The sequence below is a fragment of the Antrostomus carolinensis genome, unplaced genomic scaffold (genome assembly GCF_000700745.2).
Source record: "Antrostomus carolinensis isolate BGI_N321 unplaced genomic scaffold, ASM70074v2 scaffold15496, whole genome shotgun sequence".
In the NCBI taxonomy this organism is placed as follows: domain Eukaryota; kingdom Metazoa; phylum Chordata; class Aves; order Caprimulgiformes; family Caprimulgidae; genus Antrostomus; species Antrostomus carolinensis.
Window position 1 is genome coordinate 23,114 of NW_010321299.1, and position 24,593 is coordinate 47,706.

A 24,593-nucleotide genomic window follows, 5' to 3' on the forward strand; every position below is an offset into this window, starting at 1 on the left:
ATCAATTGAACTAACACCTCCCTGGTCCCAGCTTGCTGCCTTTGTTGATTAAAGGATAACTTTAACCATGGTCTCTGTTCTTTGTAAGTGAGATCATCACAATTATGCCTTTTCCCCTGGACCCATAGCAAAGACTACAAAAGGAGACTGGATTCAGAGAAACACAAACCTAACCTTCAACAGTTTGCCGGCCTAAAATTAAACACAACAGAGTTCCCTACAGCATATCTGCACTGTCCAACGATCATTCAGCCTTAATGCAAGAAATTCACAGTGCTGAAGGAATTACTGGTAAGAGCTTCAGGGACTAAAAATGTTGCTTGTGAACCAGTGATAGGAGGATTAAAAAGTGTGAATGTGGATCAGAACCGGAGATGTGGGTGGAACAAGGGGCAAGGGACTTGAGTTGCCTGTTATCTCTGAACTGTTTTGTCTTTGCTTTCCCATCAGTGTGTGTGTAAGGAGGACTGTGGTTTACACAGCTTTCACATAAGCCAGGGATGAGCATCACCTTTCTGGGGTCAGAACACAAATATTTTCCAGTTTACTGAAGGGTTTTGTTAATTCCTACAGACACAAAAGGCTCAGTGGTTAAGATCCAGAAAGCCCCTAGGCTCGCCACTGCTGTAAAACCTACTGCTTCAGTTACTGACAGGTCCCAACTGATTGATTTGTTTATGGTTTTCCTTAGGCCAGGGTCAAAGATGTCATCTCCACATACAGAGTCAACATCTACAAGTCTTTCTTCCAAGCCTGGAATGGAAACCCAGCTTATGCCATCAGGTAAGGTCATGACACTCTGGCAGCTTTTCACTGCCAGGTCAAAGGAGAGGCCTGTATTCAGACTCTTCTGCCCACAATCTGATGAGATACAGCCTTACAAAAATCCCTGGCTGAAATTCTGAGTTGATCAGCAGATACGGTCAAGTGACATAAACAATACAGAGGTCTCAGTTATATCACTGGCTTCTTATAAGCGCTGTCCATCCAGCTCCCTGCTCTTGATTCAGCATTGTTGGATATCTGCAGCTGTGAGCACAGCTGAAGAGGGGAGCACACCCACCCTTTAGGCATGATGCAGCAGATCAGAGTCCCTTTGCACTGGGTCCTGATATTCTGCTTTGTGCCTTCTACATCTGGATCCAATTTTTGCAGAAAGCCCAGAAGAGGATGAAGAAAACCCAATGAAAAATCCATTTACAGTTCCTCCAGATATCGATGTTTTCTCAATAAGGCACGAGGAAATAAAAAAGGCTAAGGCGGTAGGTATACATACTTTAGGCTAATGTATATACAACCAGTTCTCTAGGGCAGACAACCTAGCAGTGTAATACCAAAATTTAGTGCATGAGAGTAATAAGAGCTGACAAATTCACCTGAGACTCCCCCAGATCAGCTTCAACTCCACTGAAGTCCCTGATGAGAGATTAACTTTACCAAGAGCAGATCTGAGCACAGGCTTGCTGGTTGCTAGTGCAAAATTTTGATATTTTCACTCTGTTTACTTACTTCAGGGTAGATTTACCACTCATTCCTGTTCCTGGAGAAGATACCTGCCAGTGCTGGTAGTATTGATTTCTACACAGAGCTGTGGTGCAAGATCTCTTGCTTTCCACTTCAACAGGCTCAGCTTTCTGCTTGGGAATCTGTATTCCAATGTTTGATAGGATCTTCTGAACTGCCAGTGAAATGAATGCCTATGAAGAAGGATGACATGGGTTTCATGCCTTAGGTTTCTCTCCATAAGACAGGGAATTGCAACCTACCAGACCAGAAACCTGGGTCTTGGGAATGTCTCTTTCTTATTTCTGCCATGGAGTTTCCTTAGGGCATGCAATCCAAAGGGAGTGGGAAGTCATGGAGAGATTGAGACCTCTCTGAGAGGTCTGATTGTTGCACGTGGCAGTAGTGTGGAAGCAAGAGGTCTTTGTTTCTAAATCAAAAAGGGAGGGCTCCAAACAAGCTTAAGCAAGCCTCCTCACCTCACAGATGACTGATATAGTCTGGTTTTAACTTGAGTTGAAGGTCATTATGTAAGTACGGGGAAGGGCTTAGAAAGAAGTACATTACAGATGTTTGCTGAGTGATGTCCTCAGCCTAACCCATGCCCAAACTGTGCAGGCAGCAATGAATTACACTTCAGCCCATATGAAAGCGCTGAGCATGAACAACCTTTTACCCTCCAGAAAGCTCTGGAGCAGATTTGAATAGATCCTCTCAATCTAAACTTGAAGGTTCATAGGCCTTTGTGAAAGTTGGACTGAGTGTACTGAGCATGGGCTGTCCTGTTGCTCCCTTTTACTAGGGTACTTGAAGGATGAATCTCTGAAAATTTCCGTTCTCTCCCAGGAATAATCTAGGAAGGAAAAATGAGGACACTGAGTAGGTACAAACTGGCACAGCTGGTGGCTGGATGCAGAATACAAATCAACAAACTAATCTGAGCAAATGCTAAGAAATAAAGTGTTTCAGTTGCCTTAAAAGAGAATAGCATTGGAATTAGTCAGATAAACAAGGCAAACATGGATCAGCAAGGTATCAGTAGCCTGCAAATTTGTAGACTGTGAATAACCACTCATGTCTTTAAAAACCACAGCAAACAAAGCACATAGTCAAACTGGTCCACATAATTGACTTTTCCTCATAGGAACGTGAAAGGATGAAGACCATGAAAATCCATGAGAAAATTACTTACTCCACTAAAATAAAAGCAAAGCCAAAAGGGCTCAGAAAAGCTCTTCAAAAGGAAGAAGAAGAGGAGGCCAGAAAACAGGCAACAAATGAAAAGGGATTGAAAACTCTTCTGGAGAGTGGTTCATGGAAGACAGCCATTAAAAACAGTAGGGAACAGTTACTATCTTTGTAGTGGTGCTGCTCAGCTGGATAACAGCCTAAAGCAAAAATCAAAGAGGGGATGGGAGTAGCAGTTAGCTCTAGCTGACTTTGGTGAGTTCTTGTAGACGCACAGGTTATATGCTGCATCTTGCCAACCTCTGAGTGGCTGGGCCATCTAGAGGACAATTGATCTTTGTCAGGACCAGATTCTCCACTCCATTCTACCTGGTTTTACGCCACAAAAGCCCATATGAAACTGATCCTAAACAAGGTTAAAATTATAATAAAATAATTTGTATTGCTGGCTGCATTGCCAACCACATCAATGCTTGTGGCAGCCTCCATATTCACTGTGTTTTGTCTTGGCCATATTTCCCCCTCTAATCAGATTAACTTTATGTCCTAATTTCAGATTACTCATTAGGAAAGGAGACCTTGCATGACTACATAAATAACAGAAAAGATATATTTTTACTCGAGGTAAGGTACTTGGCTATATGAATGTTACTTTCTCTTCATTTAACTATTCCTCCCTGTGTTGCTTTGTTTTGGTTTTTTGTTGGGTTTTTTTTTTCTCCCCGAGATCCATTGCCTAGAGGCCACACCAAGTAGGCACAATCAGACCTCATGAACTATTGTCCAAATCCTGTGTTAAAGACATTCAAAGTCTATAGCCCAGCAATCCCTCACCAAGAAAGAAATGAACATAGGCCATTAGCACCATCCAGCAGCAGCCATGCAACTATTTCATTTGTGAGATGTGCAGATATAGTAACCTTTCGGCTCTTGCTGTCCCATACATAAATTATAGCTGGGAGCCATTCTGAACTCAAAATAAAGGAGCCATGCTGGAATATCCTCATTATTCATCTCTATTATTGTCTGTAACACAAAGTAATCATTTTTTGTCAGCCAGGAGTTAACGCAGTGCTGGGACTTCTGGATTCTGTCTTTATTTTCACTGCTTATTTGCTATATTACTTCTGAAACACCTCCTGGTCTCCTTATACTCAGTTTGCACTAGGACTCATACCTTGGTTTGAAATCCTTACCCTCTCTGCCAACAACTGTAAGGCAATAAGGTAAAGAAGAACAAAGATAAACCACTATACCTTTAAAACCAATCAACTGATGTGACTGTGCTGCCTTTTGGGTTCGTTTCAGTATGCCATGGCAGTAAAGAGAGATGAGATGCAAAGGATGAAGAATGCAGCAAAGAATGAGGAAAGGAAAGTGGAAAAGGCTGAATACGACCTGGAGAAGAATGTTGCCATGTTTGATGAGTACCTGAAGAAGGGCGATAAAATCTGTATTCAAGTCCTGAAAAAGTAATGGAAGTAGAGGGAACCACCTGTGTGCTCTTTTGTGCTGGATACAGGAGGTCTTTTGCTTGACCTCCCTGCAGGGTTTTGGCTAGCATCCATCCTCGAATGCTCTCTGTTTGAGTTTTCCCAGAGTTACAGTCCCAGTGGCACTTTCTCCCCATACATTCAATAAAAGAGAGGAAGGAGACCAATAGCTGGGCAACCCCCTAATTGCAAAAGCCTTTGATTTGGCTGCAGCAAGGAACCTGCTGTTCACCCCACCACTTCTGTTCTTCTCACAAGCCCCTTATGAGGGGGAGATGCTTCTGCCCAACTCCTCACAGCAGGAAGAGTCCCCTAAGTGAAGAAAGTTAAACATTTTGGCCCATTACAGGTATCACAAGTGCAGGGCAGCAATTGATGCTCAGCAGCAGCCAAATTAGGGAGACCCTAACCTGGAAGTGTCACTGGGACCCCATACTCTCTTTGCCAAAGCAAGTAGGGCCTTCAGGCAGGAGCTAAGCATCACCTGGGGAACACGTGTAAGAGATTCCTAGCATTCCTCCCACACCTTTTTCTCTGTTTTATATGCACCTCAACTCACTACTACTGCTAAATTGTTTTATGGTTTATGTTTCTGCATTCTTCCCTAGTGGTGAAAAACAAGCTGCAGCTAAGACAAACAAAACAAGGGAGCTCCAGGCAATCATTTCCCAAATAGAGAACTTCCAAAGGTAATAGTTGCACACTATTCCTGCCTGGCCTTTAACAGTCCCTGCAGTGCTGAGATCTCACAGCTCTTGGGGAAAAAGGGAATCGGGGAAAAAGATTTCTAAATATGTTCAATTTTACGAGTCAAAATGTTTCAGCTTTTGTTTTCCAGATGCTAGCTTTGCTTCTAAAACTTCTCATCTAGTTTTTTAGTGGTGTTTTCAAAAAGCATAAACATTCCGAAACTAAAATTAAATGCTTAGTCTCAGATTAAAAACCAAACAAAATTAAGTAATGCATTTTAATGGTGAATTGGGAAAGAAGAAGAAAAAATATAATTCGCATTATGAGTTGAGCTGTCAATGTTCCTCATCCATTTTCAAGTAAAAATTTCCAAATTAGCAAGCCCCATGCCATAGCAAGGGTCTGACCACAGAGATGTGACCAGACAGCTTCCACACGAGGAACCACAGAGAGCATATGCAGGGCAGGTGCTTACTTGTCTTTGCATGTCCATGAAGACACGTGTCCTCTTGTCCCTTCTCTGGGTGAAGCTGAATATCAAGAGTTAGAAAGAACCTGTTCAACCAGGGGCTTTCCTCCCTGCTAACCAACTTTGTCCACTTCTCTCACCCCAGTGATATATTCAGATTCAAGGATACTCTGCAGGAGTACAAGACGTACAGGGACTTCCTCTACCAAGTATCTCCAAAAAAGTGGCAGGAGGAACATGGAAAAAAGCACACAAAGGAAAAGGATTTGAAAATAACATTTGAAACTAATGAAGAAAGTGCCTCATTTCTCACCGTTGCAAAGCAGGGTGAGTGCCAGGGAAGAACTGCCCACTCCTCAATGGGACAGTCCCATGCTCTAAGTGTACATCTCTTCTTGTTTCCAGTCCAGGGTCTGACAGTAATGACAAATGCTGCCAGTCCCTATCACATCAGTTACACAGATCTGCCAGGTTCCATGCTGTCTTCAAAATATTTGGAAATCAGCTCATTATATGAAATCAAGCCACAGCTCAAAAGCTTCCTGAAGTCTCTGTCAACAAGAAAACTGTAAGTACAAAACAGGGCAAAGAACAGACTTAAGTAGCGTAGAGAGCACTCAACTGACTGGGAGTTGGTACAGAGGAGACCTACTCCTCACCTTCACTGTGATCATACCAAGATCTCGGTCTTACCAGAACAAATCCAAATACCAGTAGGAAGCCATCAAGTGCACAAGTCAGTACCTATGTACCTACTGCAACAGAACTCCATCCTCAAATCTCGGCTGAGACCCTGCCCAAAGAGTTTCAGGTGGACCTTGACCCCAGGAGGAATCACAGACCTTGGGCATTTGTTATGGGCAAAGCTTTTCTGTGCCTATTTGTGGCTGAATTACTGGTTCACTCTGTTGGTCACAGCTGCCGTGCAAATAACTGTGTTGTTTTGCCATTAATGAAGGTCCAAGGTCACTGTAGACCGATGTTACATTGACTGTCTACTTTTAGGAGGAGCCTCCAGACAGTATATGCTGGGTTGCAGGCACAGTAACGCTGCTGTAACATAGGCAGTGCCAGCCTGAGAAGAGGAAGGGCAGGTGGGAATATAAGTATGGCCAGCTCCAGCTTCTTGAGGTAAAGAAAGAAATTGCCTGGAAAAGCAAAGTGTGAGTGGCTGGGGGGGGTCTTTAAGGCAAAAAAAAAAGGGATTATCAATAGAGTTTGAACTAAGCCATTGCTTGCTGGGCCATTTCCTTTGCCTCCACTCAGAGCATTGCAGGTGCCAGGTCCTGCCAAGCAGGGCTGCCATTTGCCACCCCTCCTGAAGCCACTGCAATTACTGGGCTGATGCCACATGGCAGGAATTATGCAGAGGCAAGTAGAGCTGACATTAAGATGATGTATATGGAAGTTTTTCACTCCTCCATGGAACAGCGTGACAGGTGTAAGTGAAGGTGACGAGCAGACTCTGCTCTGCTCCCAGCATCCAGCAGGCACCTCTTGCCTTGCTATTCCAGCTCTTGTGCTGGCTTGTCCCTGGGGCTGAGCAGGAAAGAAAGAGGCCATACTGCTGGTTAAAGGTAGTAGGCTGTGCAGAGGAAGCAGCATTCAACAACCTTCTCCCAGGGCAGGTAAAAACTGCAGACCCCCATGGTGGCTACACCATGTTCTTTTAGGCCTCTGCCTCCTTGTTGCCCAAGAGTCCAGCCTCTCATCGAGTTTAAAGGCGTTCTGATCACCACCCTCAGTTCAGGCTCATGCGTCATGTCCTGACCCAGCTGGCCAGCAGAGCCTGGAGCAGCTCAAAAGGCAGCTTGCTTGTGGACAGACAGAGCTCCCACGCTGCGTGTTTGTGTGACCCCCAAACAGCCCACAGACACAGGGGGCCAAACGCGTGAATGTGCAAAGGACTATTCAGGATGAAATAGCAACAGCAAACAACAGTGTTCATAATTCACTAACAAGGTCTCCTTTAAGCTGTTATTCCTCTAAGGGGCTGACACACAAAATGCTTTTTCAGAAGTTCACTGGAGGATGCAGAAAGTGAAACCTACTCGGACGAAGATGAGGTCAGAAGTCTCGTGTTGAAATATTTACACTTTCTGTTTGTCCTGTGTCATTTATTGATGTTACTAATTTCTCTCACCTTCTAACCATTCATTATGGTATTAAGGAGTTACTGTAGCCACTAATTATAAATGTATGTTTGTAAATTCATAAATGTCCATGTTTTAGCAACACATATTATAAATACTTTAGTTTCACTTTCCTCCTCCACCTTCCAAAACCCTACCGTCACATCAAAGCTTGCCATCCCCCACAAGATATAACCTCATCTAATGGGAGATTCTGAAATTAGTGGAGTTATTGTTTTAGGTCTAAAATCGAAAGTTTCCCACTCACAGATGTTTCCACCACTTTTTACTCCCCAAAATGCAACTTGTTTTGGGAGTGAGCTACTAAGGTAGCATAAAGATACAAACACAGCAGAGAGGCGAGAGACATTTGTACAGGGGCAGACATGGACCTCTCTACATGGGAGAGCATTTGACCAACCAGGGCTGGTGCAGTCCAGCCTCCATGTAGTTCAACGGAAAAGAAACCAGAGGACAAAAACTCATCACATGTGTTTTCCATTCCAGCAACCTGAGTTGTACTTTACTGATCCCCAACAACTGCTGTCTGTTTTCACCGAGATGAAGGAAGAGAACTTTTCCTTCCTGCAGAATTCCCAGGAAACCGAGGAGAGTTTGAACAAGGTCCAACACACTTTCATCATGACATATGAAAGGACGTAAGTGGGAGCCTGCAACTGGTGGGAAGGGGTCCCTGTGCCCCAGCTTTCAAACATAAGTGACCCCCTCTTTCCCCCACGAGCACCTCGCCAGTAGACTGCATGCTGCAGACCACACGTAACGCTGTTCACGCAGCACACAACAGTCAATTTCTCATACCTGAGAGCCCAGCTGCAGCCCATCCAACTCACCTTCTTGTGAGCTCCTAAGAAAGTGTCCCTTCTACATAGTTTAGGAGACAGGACTTGAGCTTGGGTCTAGTTCCTTAAGCCCTCAAGGCACAGGCTGGGGAACTAATGCATTTAGCATCCTGGAGTGGACATTAGCCTGAAGTGTCCTGTAATTCTCATAAAGGAAGATCAAAGGAAGAAACAAGGCACGTCCTGGAGTGATCCAGACCAGCACCTGTTCTGACTCAGTGCAAACCCTTCCTAATCCTTTCCCATAAGGCAGCAGGGAACCCAAGTGTAATTCCAATACAGCATTGCAATGGCAGGTGGACACACATGCTCCTATTTAAAGTGCAGCTTATCCCCTTGTGAAAGTTTTCTAACTTCCCCCATTGACTTATTAAAAAATCTTGACTGTTTAGCTCTGCTACTTCTCCCTCCCCCACACCAGCACAATAACTTACTCCAGAAAAATCACCAGTTCCCGCTGCTCGCAGAGCTGTGGGTGCAAGTTCCCCAGAAATGGCATGAAGTGTTACCTCCATCTGCCGGCAGCAGGAGGGAAGGTCCAGGCTGGAAAGCAGCAGAGAAGCCATGTGTTTCCTTTTCAAAATAACCTCCTTCCTCTTCTGGCCTAGGGAGAAGAAATTAGCAGAGCTGAAACAGCAGGTAGTCACCCTCAAATCCTCCATCGCCAAGGAAGAAGAGAGATTAGCAGATCTGAAGCTCAAAGTTCACCACCTTACCTCTGGAGAACACAAAGCTGATGACCATGTACATCCTGAGATCAAGGCAAGGGGGTTAGCATGCGCATAAATGGTTCCTCTCCACCAGCCATACCCATCCTGGGTAAAAAAGCAGACAGTGGGTTGCACTGGGGAGGGATCAGCACTGTTTCTCACCCATGGAGCTATAGGAAGGGCAGGTCTGGGGCACTGCTGAGGCAGCAAAGTGAGGCAAGTGTGTCTACACCATGCAGCTGCAACGAGCTGGGAGTAGGGCTCGCAGAGGCAACCGTGCAGCTGCAACATGTTCCAGGCCACAGCAAAGCTGAGAAGATGAGCCCAACAGAAGAATGGCTCAATACAGCCATCTAACCCAGACACTGGTGCTGAGCAAACCGGGAAACAAGCAATTGAGTCTTGTCGAAGGACTTACAGCGTACTAATTTCCTTTGCTTTTGGAGGGATGATGTGGTTCTACTGGGCAGAAGCCAGCCGTGTCTCTCACCATATCTCTCTGAACTCTAGGACAAAATGGTCACAAGCCTGAACAAGAAGGTTCTGGAAGTCTATTGCCGCTGGACTGGAGAAAACGAGGCAAACCTGCAGACACTGCAGATGCTCGCAATGATAGAAAAACAGCTCATTTATTTACTAGACAGTCTGGAGAAAATCCCACCAGAAACGTTACAACAGGCTGAGAAAGCCAAAGAAAAGGAACAGAGGAGAAGGTAAGAAAAGGATCAGAGGATAAGGTAAGACAAGACCCTCTTCTGGAAATGGGGCCTCTGTTTTTAAATGTTGACAGACAAAAGCAAAGCTACTGAAAGAGCTAGATTTGTCAGATCAACCCAAGACACTGTAACAGCAATCTGAAAGTCCATGTGACCAATATATCCCATTTACTTCTAGAATGGTTTCACGTTCATAGTGCCTGTGCTTCCTGATCAGTGCAGCAGCCCACAGCTACATTAGAAAAGTGCAAAATATGGAAGAAGAAAAAAAAAACCAAACCAAATCTCCTGAGCAGATTCAATTATGAGAATCATCATTTTAAGAAGACAATTTGCAGTAACAATATTTAAACTGATTAAATATAAAATTACTCCTCTGTGGTTATTTAACACACTCAAAGTCTGACACTACCTGATATTTTGCCAGGCTTCAATAGGTGCATAAGGGCTCTTGGATCTGGCCATCCCCAGGTGAACCAGATACAGCGGGGGGGGGAAAAAAATAGTGTGAGGATTTAAAGCCAGAAGAGTAACATTTCCCATTTCCCTCCTACTTACTCTCTCTGCATCTTTCTTTACCTTTGTAGTAGAAAGGCTGTGATGCTTCTTCCTGATGTTCTGTGAACAGTTTTACACTTTTTAACTGACAAGAGAAATCAGACACACATGTATTCTACTCTGAGGATGGAGGAGAATGATTCAGGAAGGAATCTGACACCACACCACCCCCAAATAAAAAAAACAAACCGACCAAACACACAAAATGTTCAAAGGGCTTTTAAAAATTTCTTGAAGATCACAAGGTTAAGAATTAATTTCCTCTCTGATGCAGTTCAATAGCTCAAGCCCATTTCTTTCCAGTGCTGCATTTCCATAATGAATCAGAGGCAGTTAACAGTGCCAGCCTCCACTGTGCCTGTTCTGGCAAGTGTAGCTCCATGGATGTAAAATCTTCCTTGTCACATCTGTACATTACAGACTTGGTTGCACTGGTGAGAACTTAAGACACAATAAGCATCATTCACCCACAAGGCTGGTGAGCATCCTGGTCAACTGTGGAGCATGTCACCTTCTGAAGGTGGTACAGAGCATGTCTGTAACAGAACCATCTGACATCTCCATTTGCAAAGCTTGATGTGCTTTTTCTTCCCCTCACTCCAGAAAGAGTTGGATCAACTGCACAAAGTGTTTCCTTCCTCCCACCTTCACAGCAAGAAACTCCAGCATCAGCTATACCCAAGCTTTTAGACAAGCTGTGCATCAACAGCATATTTGATGTAGCTGCTCACCGCATTTAAGCCATCTTTTATTTGCTCCCTTCAACAGGCTCAGAGAGGAGAAGCTCAGACAACAGAAGCAGCAGCAGGAGGAAAAATTCCAAAAGGCTCTGGAAAGATTGCAGAGAACTATGGGAAAAAAGGTAAATGCAGTAACCCATAGGAATACCATGCCTCAACAGCCCATTTCAGAGAAGCTGGGGGTACTTAATCATAGAATAATCACAGAATGGTTAGGATTGGAAGGGACCTTAAAGATCATCTAGTACTTGAACATCAAGAGGAGTGCTACTAGGGGCCTCCATGGCTGGGTGGGATGGCACTCATATTCAGGTGTCACCTGATTTACAGGACTGCCACAACTTAAGCAACTGCTGGGAAGTCAGTTATGCTACCTGTTATTCCAGCTCAGCATCCTTCCATCCTCCTCCTATCCTTGTGTCTTGACCACACAGCCCCCTTCATTACTTGCCAGTTTTCACAGTAAGCTCATTTCAACTTGTTAATTTGGCAGTATTTAAAAGCATGAAAATCAGCAACTGAGGAACTGGGCAGCAGCAGGACACTCCCTACAGCAGCAATCCCCTAGACCAGCAGGACGCACTGTGCAGAGCTTCAGGCCATAGCTCCTGCAGCATGTTTTACAGGTCAACACGATGGTGAGGACACCCCAGTTCTCAGTCTCACACCAAGCCAGTGACAGCATGGGTGATTGAGAACAGGTGCCACGAGTCCCTGCTCCTTTACCAGCAGATATTTATTTGGACTTCCAACTTCCCCATCCTCTCGAGATCATACAAATAAGGTTTTACTCAGAAAAGTTGCAGGTGCAATAGTACTTCGTAGAAGCTGAAGCACTATCACATGCACAGCCTTCGGGTGCATGACACTCAATTTCTAGTAGAAAAAACACAGTTAACAGACATACTGAAACCTGTCTAGAAAACAGACAGCAAAGGGCCATGGCCCCTCGCAGCAGGAGAGCCTGGCAGCATGAAGCAGCTTTAGGTGCATGCTTCCAACACGCTATTCCAACACAGCACTGATGCACGTGCCTCTTTCTTCCTCTCCAGAGCACCACGAAGCTAGTGGTTCGTTCCAGCCCACCTGTCAGGAAGACGCACAGCCAAGAGCAAATGGATAAGGAGAAGGAAGAACAACTCTATTATTTCACTTGATAGAACAAGTGAAATAACCCACAGCACGGAGGGCTTGATACTGCTCTAGAAATAAAGTTTTTAATAGATCTGCAGCCTGTTAAAGAGTTTAAGCTGTTCACTTAGCTGATGAACTTCACAGTCCCATGAAATTCCCTACCATCTCCTACCCCAAGATCCCAGGGAAAGTTGCTGTGTGAAGCAATATTTTCCCCTCCCATTGATCTTCTGCTTAAGAAAATACATTAAAATTTTCTCTCATTTTGCTTCTTGGACTCCTGCCAGTAACAATGCTTCTATTATTCAGTTTTGATACAAATAGCTGTAGCCCTTCAAACCTGACCAGAGATGTATTGCAGTCCTGGGTAACAATCTTAGTTATGGGATGACTAATCACACATCTGTTGAAGGACTATAAAAAACGAAGGCTATGCTTTAATCCAAAGGATGGGTTTTCTTATAGACTTCACCACTGTGAAGAAGACACAAGTGAAGGAAAAACACAAGCTCTGCAGAAATCAAGCTGCTATGTCAGAGAAGTCTATACAAAGCACAATACCCAGTGATAAACTGACCATAAAAAAAAGCTTTATTAACCCTTTTGCACCAGCAGTTCTTCAAGTATCCATTGCCAGCAATGGAGTTTGAGCCAAGTGATCCAATTTTCGGCCCCAAGAGGTTAGCATTTTACATTCACTTACAAAGCTGAGTGAGGTACATTTTCAGAAGTAGAAAGATTCGGTTGCAAGTCCCATAAAAAGATGGAGTGTTCCTTGGCCATTTTAATAGATTAAGAACTGGTATGGTCCTTGAGAACAGAATAATGCAGGCATTGGGAGCTTGAGGTGTCTCAGCTTCCAGGGAGAGCATGGTGACCACTAAAGCAAGACCCAGTAGTCCCTTCAGCATGATTCCTCCTCAACCTTTCTGCCTCTCAGGAGTGGACTCCATGCTGCAGTCACAGGTACCAGGTAGAAGATCTCGTCTACCAAATAGTTTGGTTTGGAAACCCAGCCTGAGAGGGTTAAGAGATTCCCTGGACTCTGTAAACTCAGGGTGAGAGGAACAGAGACCTCAATGCTCAGTTAAGCTAAAGATAGAAAAATAAAACTGGTTCAACCAGAGGATAAAATACTGCCTACAAATCAGGATCTGAAGTTGAATGTAACTTGAATACTTTTTTTTTTTCTCCCCAAACAAGCATTTATCTGGACGCATACATAGTTCAGAAGGCACAGGAAGTAAAAGCATTTCTGAATGACCTCGTGTGAATTCAACATCAGTATAACTGTAAAATAAATAAATATGTGCAAGATTAGAAAGATCACAACGTTCTTCTGCATGACATTATCTTATTTCGTAAAAAAAATACACATACGTGCACACACATCTCATTGAGAATAAAAAACAGTACATACACCCTTTTATCAAACTCCTATACATAATTTTATAGGCATTCAGTACATCACCATAAGAAACATTTAAATTACTACCTTAAAATGTAACCAAAGGGTTTTTTTTTTCCCTATACAACCCTATACTTAATTAGGTGTCTGCAATCCAGAGAAGTACAGTACATACAACCTCTCCCCCCACCCCCAAGTGAAACTGCAGTTTTTCAGTGGGGCAAATCTTCCTAGGTAACAACTCTTTTCCCCTCATAAAATACTCTGACAACTGCATATCCTGTAAACCAGCCGGAAGCTCCACGTGCACGTGACACTCTGAGATATCAATAAAGAACAAGTGTTAACAGTGTTCAATTGAAAAGAAAAACCAACAATAAAAAAAAACCCCACAACAAAAAACCCAAACCCAAAATAAAAAGATAGTGGCCAGTTTACAGGGAACTTGGCAGCAGTTTATAGATGAGAAAATCAAGGTGCTTAAATTTATGTGACAGTCAACATTCCTCCCAAAAAGGGAACACAAAGATAAAACAAACCTCTCTCAGATGTTGTTGGACTCTTACCTAATCACTTACAGTGAGTACAGTTCTATTGCAGTTTTCTTTTTCAAGTTTTGCTGGAAGAATTCAGCAAAGTATTTGGGTCGCAGGAGTAAGGAAAGGGAGAAACTCAACATGAGCTACAAACTGATTCACAGCTAAGTTAACATTTAGAATCTAGCTTTCTAAAACAAAGATTTTAGAGCATCTCATTTTCATGGCATATGACATTAACTTTGTTACATGTTGACATGTTATTCCAGTTCTCTGCCAAAATATTGGGGCCGAAACACTTATTTTTTGTGTGTGAAAAACACTTGCAAATTTTAGCTCTTAATTCCTCACTGCCACTGGCTCCGGCAGGAGACCAACAGAAGGGAAGTTTTAACTGTTGTAGGCAGGATTATAAATTTGTACTTGTTAGCTGTAGAATACTTGCTTTCTGTGAAAATAGTAAATATTACCTCAGTTTGAAGTTTAATACAGTACTTCTCCCTGAAACAACACTGTACAGCAGTCTGCCTCAGTCTCTCCAACCACAAGGCAGACAGGGTATCTTACACAGGCACATCAAGTGGGATTTTCTTTTTTTTTTTCCTTTTTTTTTTCTCTTTTTTTTTTTTTTTAAGAAAATCTTTCAGCTGCAACTGTCCTTAGCAAATTGCAAAGACTGCAACCATAATCCAGTACTCCTAGTTTTCATATTTTCCTTGGAAAAAGACCCACAGTTATCTCACTCTGTCAAGACATGATTGCCCAATTTCTTTTTTCAAGTAACTGTTCTCAGTAACGGTCATTCCAGATCCTGTAAGTTTATTGTGCTTCCAGTGAACTGAGAGTTATCAGAACCTGCATCATCTTCAGCGGAATTGTGTGGCTCCTGTTAAAGCAAACAGACAGCATGAAGGGTTCAGTGCTTTCACCTCTAGATGCTTTTAATGCTTATCAGTAAGACTATCTTGACATTTATCCAAGACCAGAGAAATACTTCCCATGATTTAGAGGAAACCCAAAGCTTTCCTACTTTGGGGACCCGCTGAAACAGTACTGCTCCAGTTTTTCTTTGGAACACTTCAGATAAGCATTACTAATGGAGATAAATTTAAAATTTAAATTTAAACTATTTGCTTTTCCTCTATTAACTCTCTGCCATGGCCAATGATCCTAGTACTTCTAGGTTTATCATAGTAAGGTGCTCCTCTCAAATACAGAAGCTTTATTTTCTATCCAGGAGAAGCACACTTGGTAAGAATAACTGCATTGCAGAGTTTATCAAAACCAAAGCCCCACATGGTCACACAGAAAATGTGATTTATGCACATGCTAATCATTCATTGCTGCTCAGTTCTCAGCTGCTCCTACTCACTAACATGCAGTTTACCAGAACTGCAGATAACAAAATATTTACACAAGAAGTTTTCTGTGTTCAAACAACACTCACACTCAGTAGTTAACAAGAGCAAGTAGTGAAACCAAAGACTGTAGAAGCCAGCACACTTTTAAATCTAACTGTCAGTCCCATATAGACACAGCTCTGAAATCTAGGTTTAAGATTTTATTTCCCACTTCACACTCATCCTGTAGCCAGTAAGATATCAATTCTGATCCTCTTTCTTGACCCACTTAATATCTGCAGGACAGGATCGGGAAAACAGGGATGGGACACTTCAGTAGTAAATGAGTAACGTTTAGTTATTCATTACGCTGTAACTGAGGAAGAAAAACAACCACCTATAACATGTCAAAGGTTGGCAACACACACAAGATAAATCTTGCAGTGCAGCTCTCCACTTACTACTTCTTGCAAGTGAAATTAAATTCCCAATGAAAAACAAGGTATTTTCATTAGGCAGAACACCAGCAATCACAGAAAACTGTCTTCCCTTTCAAGCTAGGCAATAAGGCCCAACGACTGTGACATGATGTACCTGAAGTATGTGAACAGGTAAATCCACTGTAAGCTGAGAATGTGACGAGGAAGACTGAGAGCTCAGTTGAAAGGGCAAGTCTCCCTCTCCTGGGGAATCATCCTGTGAATGCAGAAAAATAATGTGATTACAAGAACCCCAAGCATCTCAGCACAATATGTCAAATTCCACTCAGCCTCAAAATCTTAAAAAAATCTGATAAAGCTACTGCACTGGACTAGTAAAGCCTTTTCACAAAGATATGTGGAAACCTAACTGCCACTTAAATCTGAACCTAGCTCAGTGTACAAGCTATTATCCTAACCTCCAAGTTGGATGAGGCTTTGAGCAACTTGGTCTAGTACAAAGTGTCCCTGCTCATGGCAGGGGGGTTGGAAGTGGATGAGCTTTAAGGTCCCTTCCAACCCAAACCATTCTATGATTCTATCATAATCAACCTGGAAAACTGCCAAGTGAAAAGGAAGGAATGGTTCATCTTCCAACAAACATAATACTCAAATAAGCTGCAAGTTTCATCATGTTGTGTGAAGCCGATACTTAACGTAGAAGTTACAAATGTTTACACCCAGCAGAAAACCAGACAGATGGAGAACTCTGCCCAGGGCTTCATTCGTATGTTGTTAGTAACAAAGTAGAGCAACTTACCCTCTGCCTGGATGTACAGACATACACCTGCCCAAAAAAGCGTGTGCAGCCTAAGGAGCTGTACAGGATGCTCCCCACAGTTACAGTGCCCATATGTTCCAGGTTGGACTGAATATTAGTACTAAATCAAATAAAAACATCTTACTAATTTCCACAGCGCATCTGTTTGGGCCCCCAGCAGTTGTATGACTGAACCAGCTCTAGTTTTAGGCATATCTAGATCTCTCTAAAGCCAGTTTCATATAAACTTCTCAGGAAGGTGTTTCTTGCAGGAAAATGCCCTAACGCACATGGTACACACTGCAGATCTCAAGATCCCATCTAGAGACAGTAGTACCTGAGTTCACAAATAGTCAGATTCTTCCATAAATGTGCCAGTTTGGGTAACAGAGAAGATGAGCATGTCTTTCCTCCTCAGCTCTTACCTGAAGAAGCTGAATTTGCACATACTGAGCTCCAGTGGCAGGGTCCCTTATTGTCAGCCCTCCATTTGGCAGAACTATGTTGCCACCCAGTCTGCCAGGAGTGGATGATGAAAAGTTGGTAGGGCTTACTTTACCACCTTTGCTTTTCCTCTGACCAGAGCCAGATGCCCCTAAAACAGAATAATTCCAATATTTAGATAGTCAGAAGCAAATTACCAAAGTTTCCTGCTAGTATTTTTAAATTTTATGCAGGTTTTTTACACTATACAGCAAATGCCTGGAACAATGCAATATAATTAAGCACCATCTGATAACTGCTAAAAGGTCAGACAGCAACCAGCTGATGAACTCCAGCTGCTGACTGAGCATTTTTTTACATGAATGCCATTAAAACCACATCACAAACTGCTAAGCTTAGGGCTCATCCCTGTGGTAGCAAAGAAATATCAGCATATTTGTGGAGTTATAGAAAGGAATTAGGAAGCAGAAATACATTTTCTATTTTTAATTTTGCAACTGATTTCCTGAGAAGTCATGTACATAATTTTTCCAAACTGTAAAAAGAACATAGTGAAGCTCATCTATTTCCAGAAAGATTTTAAGCACAGTCACGACCTTAAGCATTTTTCAGTTTAAAAAAAGATCAACTAGCTGCTTGTATCACAAGCTGAAAACCAAAAACCTAATCAAAATAAATGTAAGGATACAATACTGTCAACTGTTTCAGGGGTCTTTTTTTGTTTTTTAAATGTATAATAAATGAAAGGTTTGGATAACTTCTTTTTAAACACTGAACTTCCCTCTACAGTGTTCATTCAACCTAGTTAAACCAATTAGAAACACAAGACTCTCTAGACCACTTTGAGAAGCACATAGCAGCACTAAGGCAACAGCTGGTGAAAAGTGGACTACTGGGAGTCTTGAGTGGAAACAGATACAGGAATTTTCTGAGGTCATTTTAGGAGATGTGCAGATTAAGTACAAACATCTTTTTAAACTAATGTCCAAAAGACATGTTTGATGATACATGCATATGTTTGATAATACAAGCATGCTTATAATCAGCTTCATAAAGCAGTTATCCTTCCATTTGGTGATTCTTTGAACCCAACAGAATTTATGCAGGTATGCCTTTTACAAATACAGAAACATAACAGTGCTCAATTCAGAACTAGTCTCTTAACTCACCTTAAAAATTATCACCTTGATTTTCAGAGGTGGGAGGTATTAAAAGAAAGCAAGGAAAAACTAAACTCTCCCTCTATAAATATATATGTGTGTGTGTATATATATATACACACACATATATATATTTATATATACACACACACACATATATTTATATATATGTGTGTGTGTGTATACACACACACACACACATATTTATATATATGTGTGTGTGTATACACACACACACACACACATATATATATATATATATACATACACACACACAAATGATATTCCACCCCAACCCCAAGGGTAGACAAACTCAAACACCTGAGCTTGTGCAAGTCTGGTGAGACACGGACCATGTTTGATCTGACACAGTAACAGTGCATAATTCACATTAGACAGCTGGGAGTCAAACTACAGTTTAAGAGAAAGAGGACATATTTGAAATTATGACCTCACCCTGCACAAGAACTCTCTATGTAGCTACAGAGTAAGAGAGAGGTTTGAGTATTTCTAGATCACTAAGAAATAAATTCCTTAACACTCCATACACACTGTTACTAAGTGAAACACAGAAGCAAAACAAATCCAGCTGATGTTTTCATTGTCTGTACTGAGTAAAAGAGAACCCACTAGGTAAGACCAAAAGCATAAACAACAGAAATCTAAGTGACCTTAATTTTTTTTTTTTTATTAATAAGAAAATAAAAAGAGGATGAAGAGATGGAGGGATAGTGTCTTGTTAACAATCATGAAACATATGCTGCAGATTTCTTTGTAAACTTACTGTGAATTTGATATTCCACAGAATATGATCATCCTGAGTAACAGACAGTACACCACATGCATAATTACTTTAACTAGCAATAAACTGGTTGGGATCTTTAAGAAGGTACTCAGATACCTGCTCCCATTTCACTGCCAAAAACCCTAAATTGTATTTAGTAAATTTAACAAAATTCGTGGCTTCTCACCTGTGCTGCTCCCATTCCCTTTTTGTTTTCTTTTCTTGGCTAGCTGAATGGCTCTGTAGTCTGTTCTTGCAGACCCACTGCTCTCCTAGTGAAAAAAAAAATTAAAAAAAAAAAAAATTCCAAGAGATGCAAACCAAGACAACAAGCACAGACTAATGAGTTCTCAGTTGCAGTTTCCTTTTACACAGCAAACAATGAATTCTAGTTTTCCATGCTCTTCTGATCAGTTTCAGCTCTACATCTATAAATGTTCATATTTTAACAATGTAAACATTTACTTTGTAATGTAAATAAAAAGTTAAGTCTGCAGCAACATAGTAAAGCACAAAGAGAAGAGTACTTAAAAGAGGAATGAGGTCTGAGATTAAAATGTTTCAGTTACTTTCCCAGCCTAAATCTTTCCCTGGAATGAAATGCACAAAACACACCAGGTGTTCTTGGGTATTCCTGTAAATACCATTTCATCCTCAGTCAGATCACCACTTATTTTTTAATCCCTCATTTTGAAAGGTTCTCCTTTAACTCTCTCCTTCAGAATTCCAGTATTTCTTAAGAGAACTTATCACCACACTGATCTACTTCTAGCAACACAGTATTCAACATTCTACATCTTTCATCAAAAAAGCCAAAATGTATGATCTGCAAAATCTGAGAGAAAGGTCTCCCGATAAGGTATAAGCAGCAATGGATACCCCTAAAGTCAAGGGTGTCTCAGTCACCTAGGGATAAAATGAATATAGCTACTGCATACCAAAAATGAGCTGCCAGTCACTGTGCCAAGATCCATTTCTTTCTGTGCACTGTAGCTCCCTGGAGGGTTGGAGAAGACAAACTGCGTCACTACTTTACTGCCTTCTTGTTGACCAACAATGTCCGAGCTAGGAAGCAAATTCCGTTCAGCTTTAGTTGGTGTTAGTAACTCAGGCACATTGGTACTGCCGAGGCTACTAGAAGGAGTCAAAGTGGCTGTGTCGATTGTTAAATTATTGCTGGACGTCAAACCGTGCACATCTTGACTGGAATTCCTCACCGACAGAGATGCTAGTGAACCCAAGGCTTCTGCATTGACAGTCTGTACATCATCCAAATTTAAAGTGCTTTGCTGGAGAACTGTTGTGCTGGTTCCCAGCAAGAGAGAACTGTCCAGGCTCTGCGGCATATCGCTGCTAGCCACCAGTATCAAGGGATCGACTGCCTGGCTTAAAGAATTGTTACTGACAGGCAGGTTTCCTCCAAGCGTTGAGCCCACTGAAGCAACATCAATGGTGACAATTCCAGAGTTCACTAGTGCCATGTCTGTTGCAATTCCAGAATTGTTACTAGACACATTGGAAAACAGGGATACAAGGTCTATGTTGCTGAGATCGCTCTGTCCCGGACTAGTGAGTTCACTGCTGGGTGTGAGGGAACTGCTTGCTTCGAGCTGAGTCAGGAGATCTGGAAGAGAAGAATTTGTTTATAAGACAGACCTCTCCTCAGACAACGGGGAGGAAAACATGAAAGATCGAAGGAGGAAGCTTAAAACTCCAGATTCTCAGCCTACTAAAACACTTCCCAACTTCCCTGAAAGCAGATTTAAGGAAAAGAAGCTTACTGAAATAAGTTCACTCCTTTACTAAGAAATTTCAGTTACAAAAGCCAAAAGATAACACTAAGGCAGTCCAGACTAAGTTAGGTTGTGGAGAAGTGGACAAAGGAGTGGAAAAATAAGTGCTTTTAGTCCTTGCTCATATTTTACAGATGGCATGAAGAAGGACAAGCTCTACTTCATTCAAAAAAGTTGAACACTCCTATAGTTTGAAACAAATACTTTACCTGGGCTGAAGTTATGTTGTTTGACCATGTGCGTCTTCATACTGTGTTTGGAAGTGAACAATTTATTACAACTGGATACAGGGCAACGAGTCTTTAACGAGTCCACATCCTGAAGGTGTTTTTTGGAGTGAATATACAGACTACTTCGTGCCGAAAATTTTGCACAGCAGCCTGCAAGAAGATATAAAAGGCTTTGAAGTTTCATCTAATTTCAATTTGATGTTCATACTTAGTGTCTTAAGAAAACAAATCAGAGTAGTTCTGCAGAACTCTTATTTGCTATCTTGCAGTGCCTGTGCATACATTCAGAGGAATAAGAAGAAAGCCAAATATCTACTTCCTCGTTTTACATCCAGGACATCTCAGTGGGTAGGAGAGTTCAACAACCTGTTTCTGACAAGAAACTCTTAAGTCATTCAGTGTAATGCAGAGCCTTTCCCCACTACGGCATCTTAAACGTAAACTCTTCATGACAACTGCTAGCAGAACCATTAAAAGGAGAAACAACTGCCAAGCAGAGCTGCTTTACTTTATGAAGCAGAATATTCCACATCAGACCCAAAATCTTTGTTCCTGAAATCCTACTGAAGTGATGGAGGTAGCACTAAGACACTCACGGAGCATCAGTGAGGCTCCTGTATGACCACAACAGATACCATTCACACGGCCATCAACCATCCCAGCAACCACTAAACACTCGAGATAGCATGTCACAACAGCAAAACGTGGCCTTGAAGGTGCTGGATGCGATCACTTTTTACTACTTCTGATGAATCAAGTGCTACAGAAGAGCTACAGAAACTGAGTATCAGAAGTAAGATTTTCCAGAGTAAAGTAGTTTTGTTCATCATAAAGAAAAAAAAACAAACCAAGCCAAAGCGTGAACCAATGTTTTCTCTGCAATCCATGAATTTCAGAATGATCTCTCATTCAGTTACAATATCTGCTGTTCAGTTTTACCTCTTCAGACTCTGTCAGAAGTCTCACTCTGAATTTTTCCAATCCTGCAACAAGTTTGCATTTGGGGAAAACACACACAATCTTGAGGCAATATACACACTGGTTACCAATTAACACATACAAGAGTGGAACAATACCTTCTACGGGACACTCGAATGGCTTTGTACCAAGGTGAGTTATACTGTGGCCTTTCAAGTGTTCTGCTCTCGTGAAGGACTTCCCACAGCCTTCTACTGGGCACATAAATCTCCTGTCGTCTTCGTGTTTCCTACAAGGGAAGGAAATTGCCATTGGCATGATTAAATCCACTGCTGATTAAATACTGGAAGAAAAATGAACTAACAAACAAACGGCAAATGACTTGGAGCAGTATCATCAGAAAAGGCTACCTTTTATGTCTCAGCAGCTTGGACATACTGGTGAAAGACCAGCCACAACCTTCAAAGTCGCAGATAAAAGGCCTTTCACCTTAAGTAAAAAAAGGTTACATTAATAATTTAATACAAAAATACAAACTGCTACTAGAAAAATATCAAAAGCTGCTTAAATTGAATTAATTTAAGACAAGAAGACTCAACCACCCTCTCCTTCAATTCACTGCAGAGTGCTGTGACGCCCCTCCCCCCTCGTACAATCTGAGCCTTCTTTACCTCAAGGCCATTGCATCTTTATGCGTCTGGGACCACAGATAATGATAAATCCATCTCATATTAATCTGAGCTATTTGAAGGTGCTTCAATAACAAGTAACAACATTATTCAAAACAGAAACACAACTGAGATGTTTTTTCCTGTTTTCCTGACCTGTGACCATGTGTTGATTACAATACAGTGAAGCAGGTGAAGCTGGTTTCCATCACATCTATGAACTTTCACTTAAAGAAAGTGACACTTTAAGAAAAAACCCTAAAATTAAAACCTACACTGTAAAGCCATGAAACCAGGAAAACAGAGGACAGTAGAGGGTACAGACAATTCTCTTTAACACATTATAAGGTGTTTTAAAGAGAAAAAACAGCTTAGCAGGGGTCCTTACAAGTCAGGAGTGCTTGCTTGATTTGAAATTTATCTTCTTGCTGTTTCAAACAGTACAGACAATTCTCTTTAAAACATTACAAGGTGTTTTAAAGAGAAAAACAGCTTAGCAGGGGTTCTTACAAGTCAGGAGTGCTTGCTCGATTTGAAATTTATCTTCTTGCTGTTTCAAACCTTGGTGCATACAGTCCACATGTTCTGAGGTTTTTTAGCTTTTTGTTTTGATCAAGATTAGAATTTACACAATGTTTTGAATGTCTATGAACTCGGGAATAGAGTTGGGAGAATTTTTCTGAACAGATTTCAGATGCCAAATGCCATGGCTTTGCACATTCATAGCTACTTTGCATTTGCGAGTTCGTTCAGCAGACTCCTACCCCCTAGAAGGCCAAGAGCGAAACGTTTTCACTGACTCCAAATAACTAATGCCACACTTTCTCCCTTCAAGACTTTCAGTTTTTCCAGCAAACTGAAGTCCACCTTCTGTGTATTATCTTCCATGTGCTTCCGCAGGTAGAAGTCACCCTCATGAATACCTGTGTGACTCCTCATGTGGATTTTCAGTCGGCAGGCTTTGTCATACTGCTTGTTACAGCCAGGGAACGAACAGGAGAACTGCTCTTGCTCTCTGAAGTGGGCTCGATTATGGGAGAATAACGCACTCACTGTGATAAATGTTCTTTCACAGCCTGGGGAGAGAAGGGAAACAGCACATCAGCTTGATAGGAAACTGAATCAGGAAAACTGCATTCTTTTCTCCCTCCCAACTTTTAGTAAAGGACTTTGTGATCCTTAACACACTCACTGTGATAAATGTTCTTTCACAGCCTGGGGAGAGAAGGGAAACAGGGCATCAGCTTTGGTTAAGAAACTGAATCAAGATAACTGTGTTCTTTCCTCCCTACCAGCTTTTAGTGAGGGACTTTCTTGATCCTTTTTCCAGGGTATTACATCCTGACACATGGAAGAACCAAACAGCGTAATCCTAAACTACGTTACTCCTGGGGATTACAGTTATTTAGAAAAGATGGGCAATAAAAATACATACAGCCCAGTTTCAGGCATATCACTGAAGACTTGTGCTGTGACTTCAGGCGTTACTCCGCACTAGCACAAAGTCACACGTAGGCTGACCAGTGCGGCATCCTCCAGCTCCCAGACCTTCCCCCTGGATAACTGAGGGGGCCTGGAGCAGGGCCCTTCCCCAAGGCTCGGGGGGCGATCCCGAAGGGGAAGGAGGGGCAGCGGGGAGGAGAAGCGAGCTGAGCCGCGGCACAGCCTCAGGGCAGGGATCCCCGCCTTACCCGGGCGAGCTATTTTCTATCAGGGGAGGGAAGAGAACCGGCCCCAGAGGCCCGGCGGCGGCTTACCGGGGAAGTCGCAGCGGTAGGGCCGCTCGGGCTCCAGGTGGCTGCGGCGGCGGTGGGCGGCGAGGCGGGCGGCGCTGGGGAAGCGCTGGCCACACGCCTCGCACTTGTGCGCCGCCTCCTGCT

The 24,593-nt window shown here is 42.3% G+C and overlaps 2 protein-coding genes across 2 annotated transcripts; one reads left to right on the plus strand and one right to left on the minus strand.

Moving 5' to 3' along the window:
• The first annotated feature begins 230 nt into the window (after positions 1-230).
• Positions 231-12,216, plus strand: CFAP100 (cilia and flagella associated protein 100). The gene is made up of 15 exons (XM_029085431.1): positions 231-291; positions 697-783; positions 1,156-1,262; positions 2,648-2,840; positions 3,248-3,315; positions 4,000-4,163; positions 4,793-4,873; positions 5,489-5,670; positions 5,749-5,911; positions 7,361-7,409; positions 7,983-8,134; positions 8,944-9,079; positions 9,556-9,758; positions 11,088-11,181; positions 12,112-12,216. Exons 1-15 carry the CDS (start codon positions 258-260, stop codon positions 12,214-12,216), a joined length of 1,818 nt encoding a protein of 605 aa, XP_028941264.1. The 5' UTR covers positions 231-257.
• A 2,720-nt stretch (positions 12,217-14,936) lies between these two features.
• LOC104526441 (zinc finger protein ZXDC) lies at positions 14,937-24,588 on the minus strand (the record flags this gene model as incomplete). The annotated part of the gene is made up of 10 exons (XM_010169889.1): positions 14,937-15,023; positions 16,072-16,173; positions 17,142-17,311; positions 19,292-19,376; positions 20,043-20,728; positions 21,107-21,277; positions 22,204-22,334; positions 22,456-22,534; positions 23,637-23,789; positions 24,471-24,588. Coding segments are annotated over 10 exons (1,782 nt in total), but the record flags the coding sequence as incomplete, so codon positions are not given.
• Positions 24,589-24,593: the final 5 nt, after the last annotated feature.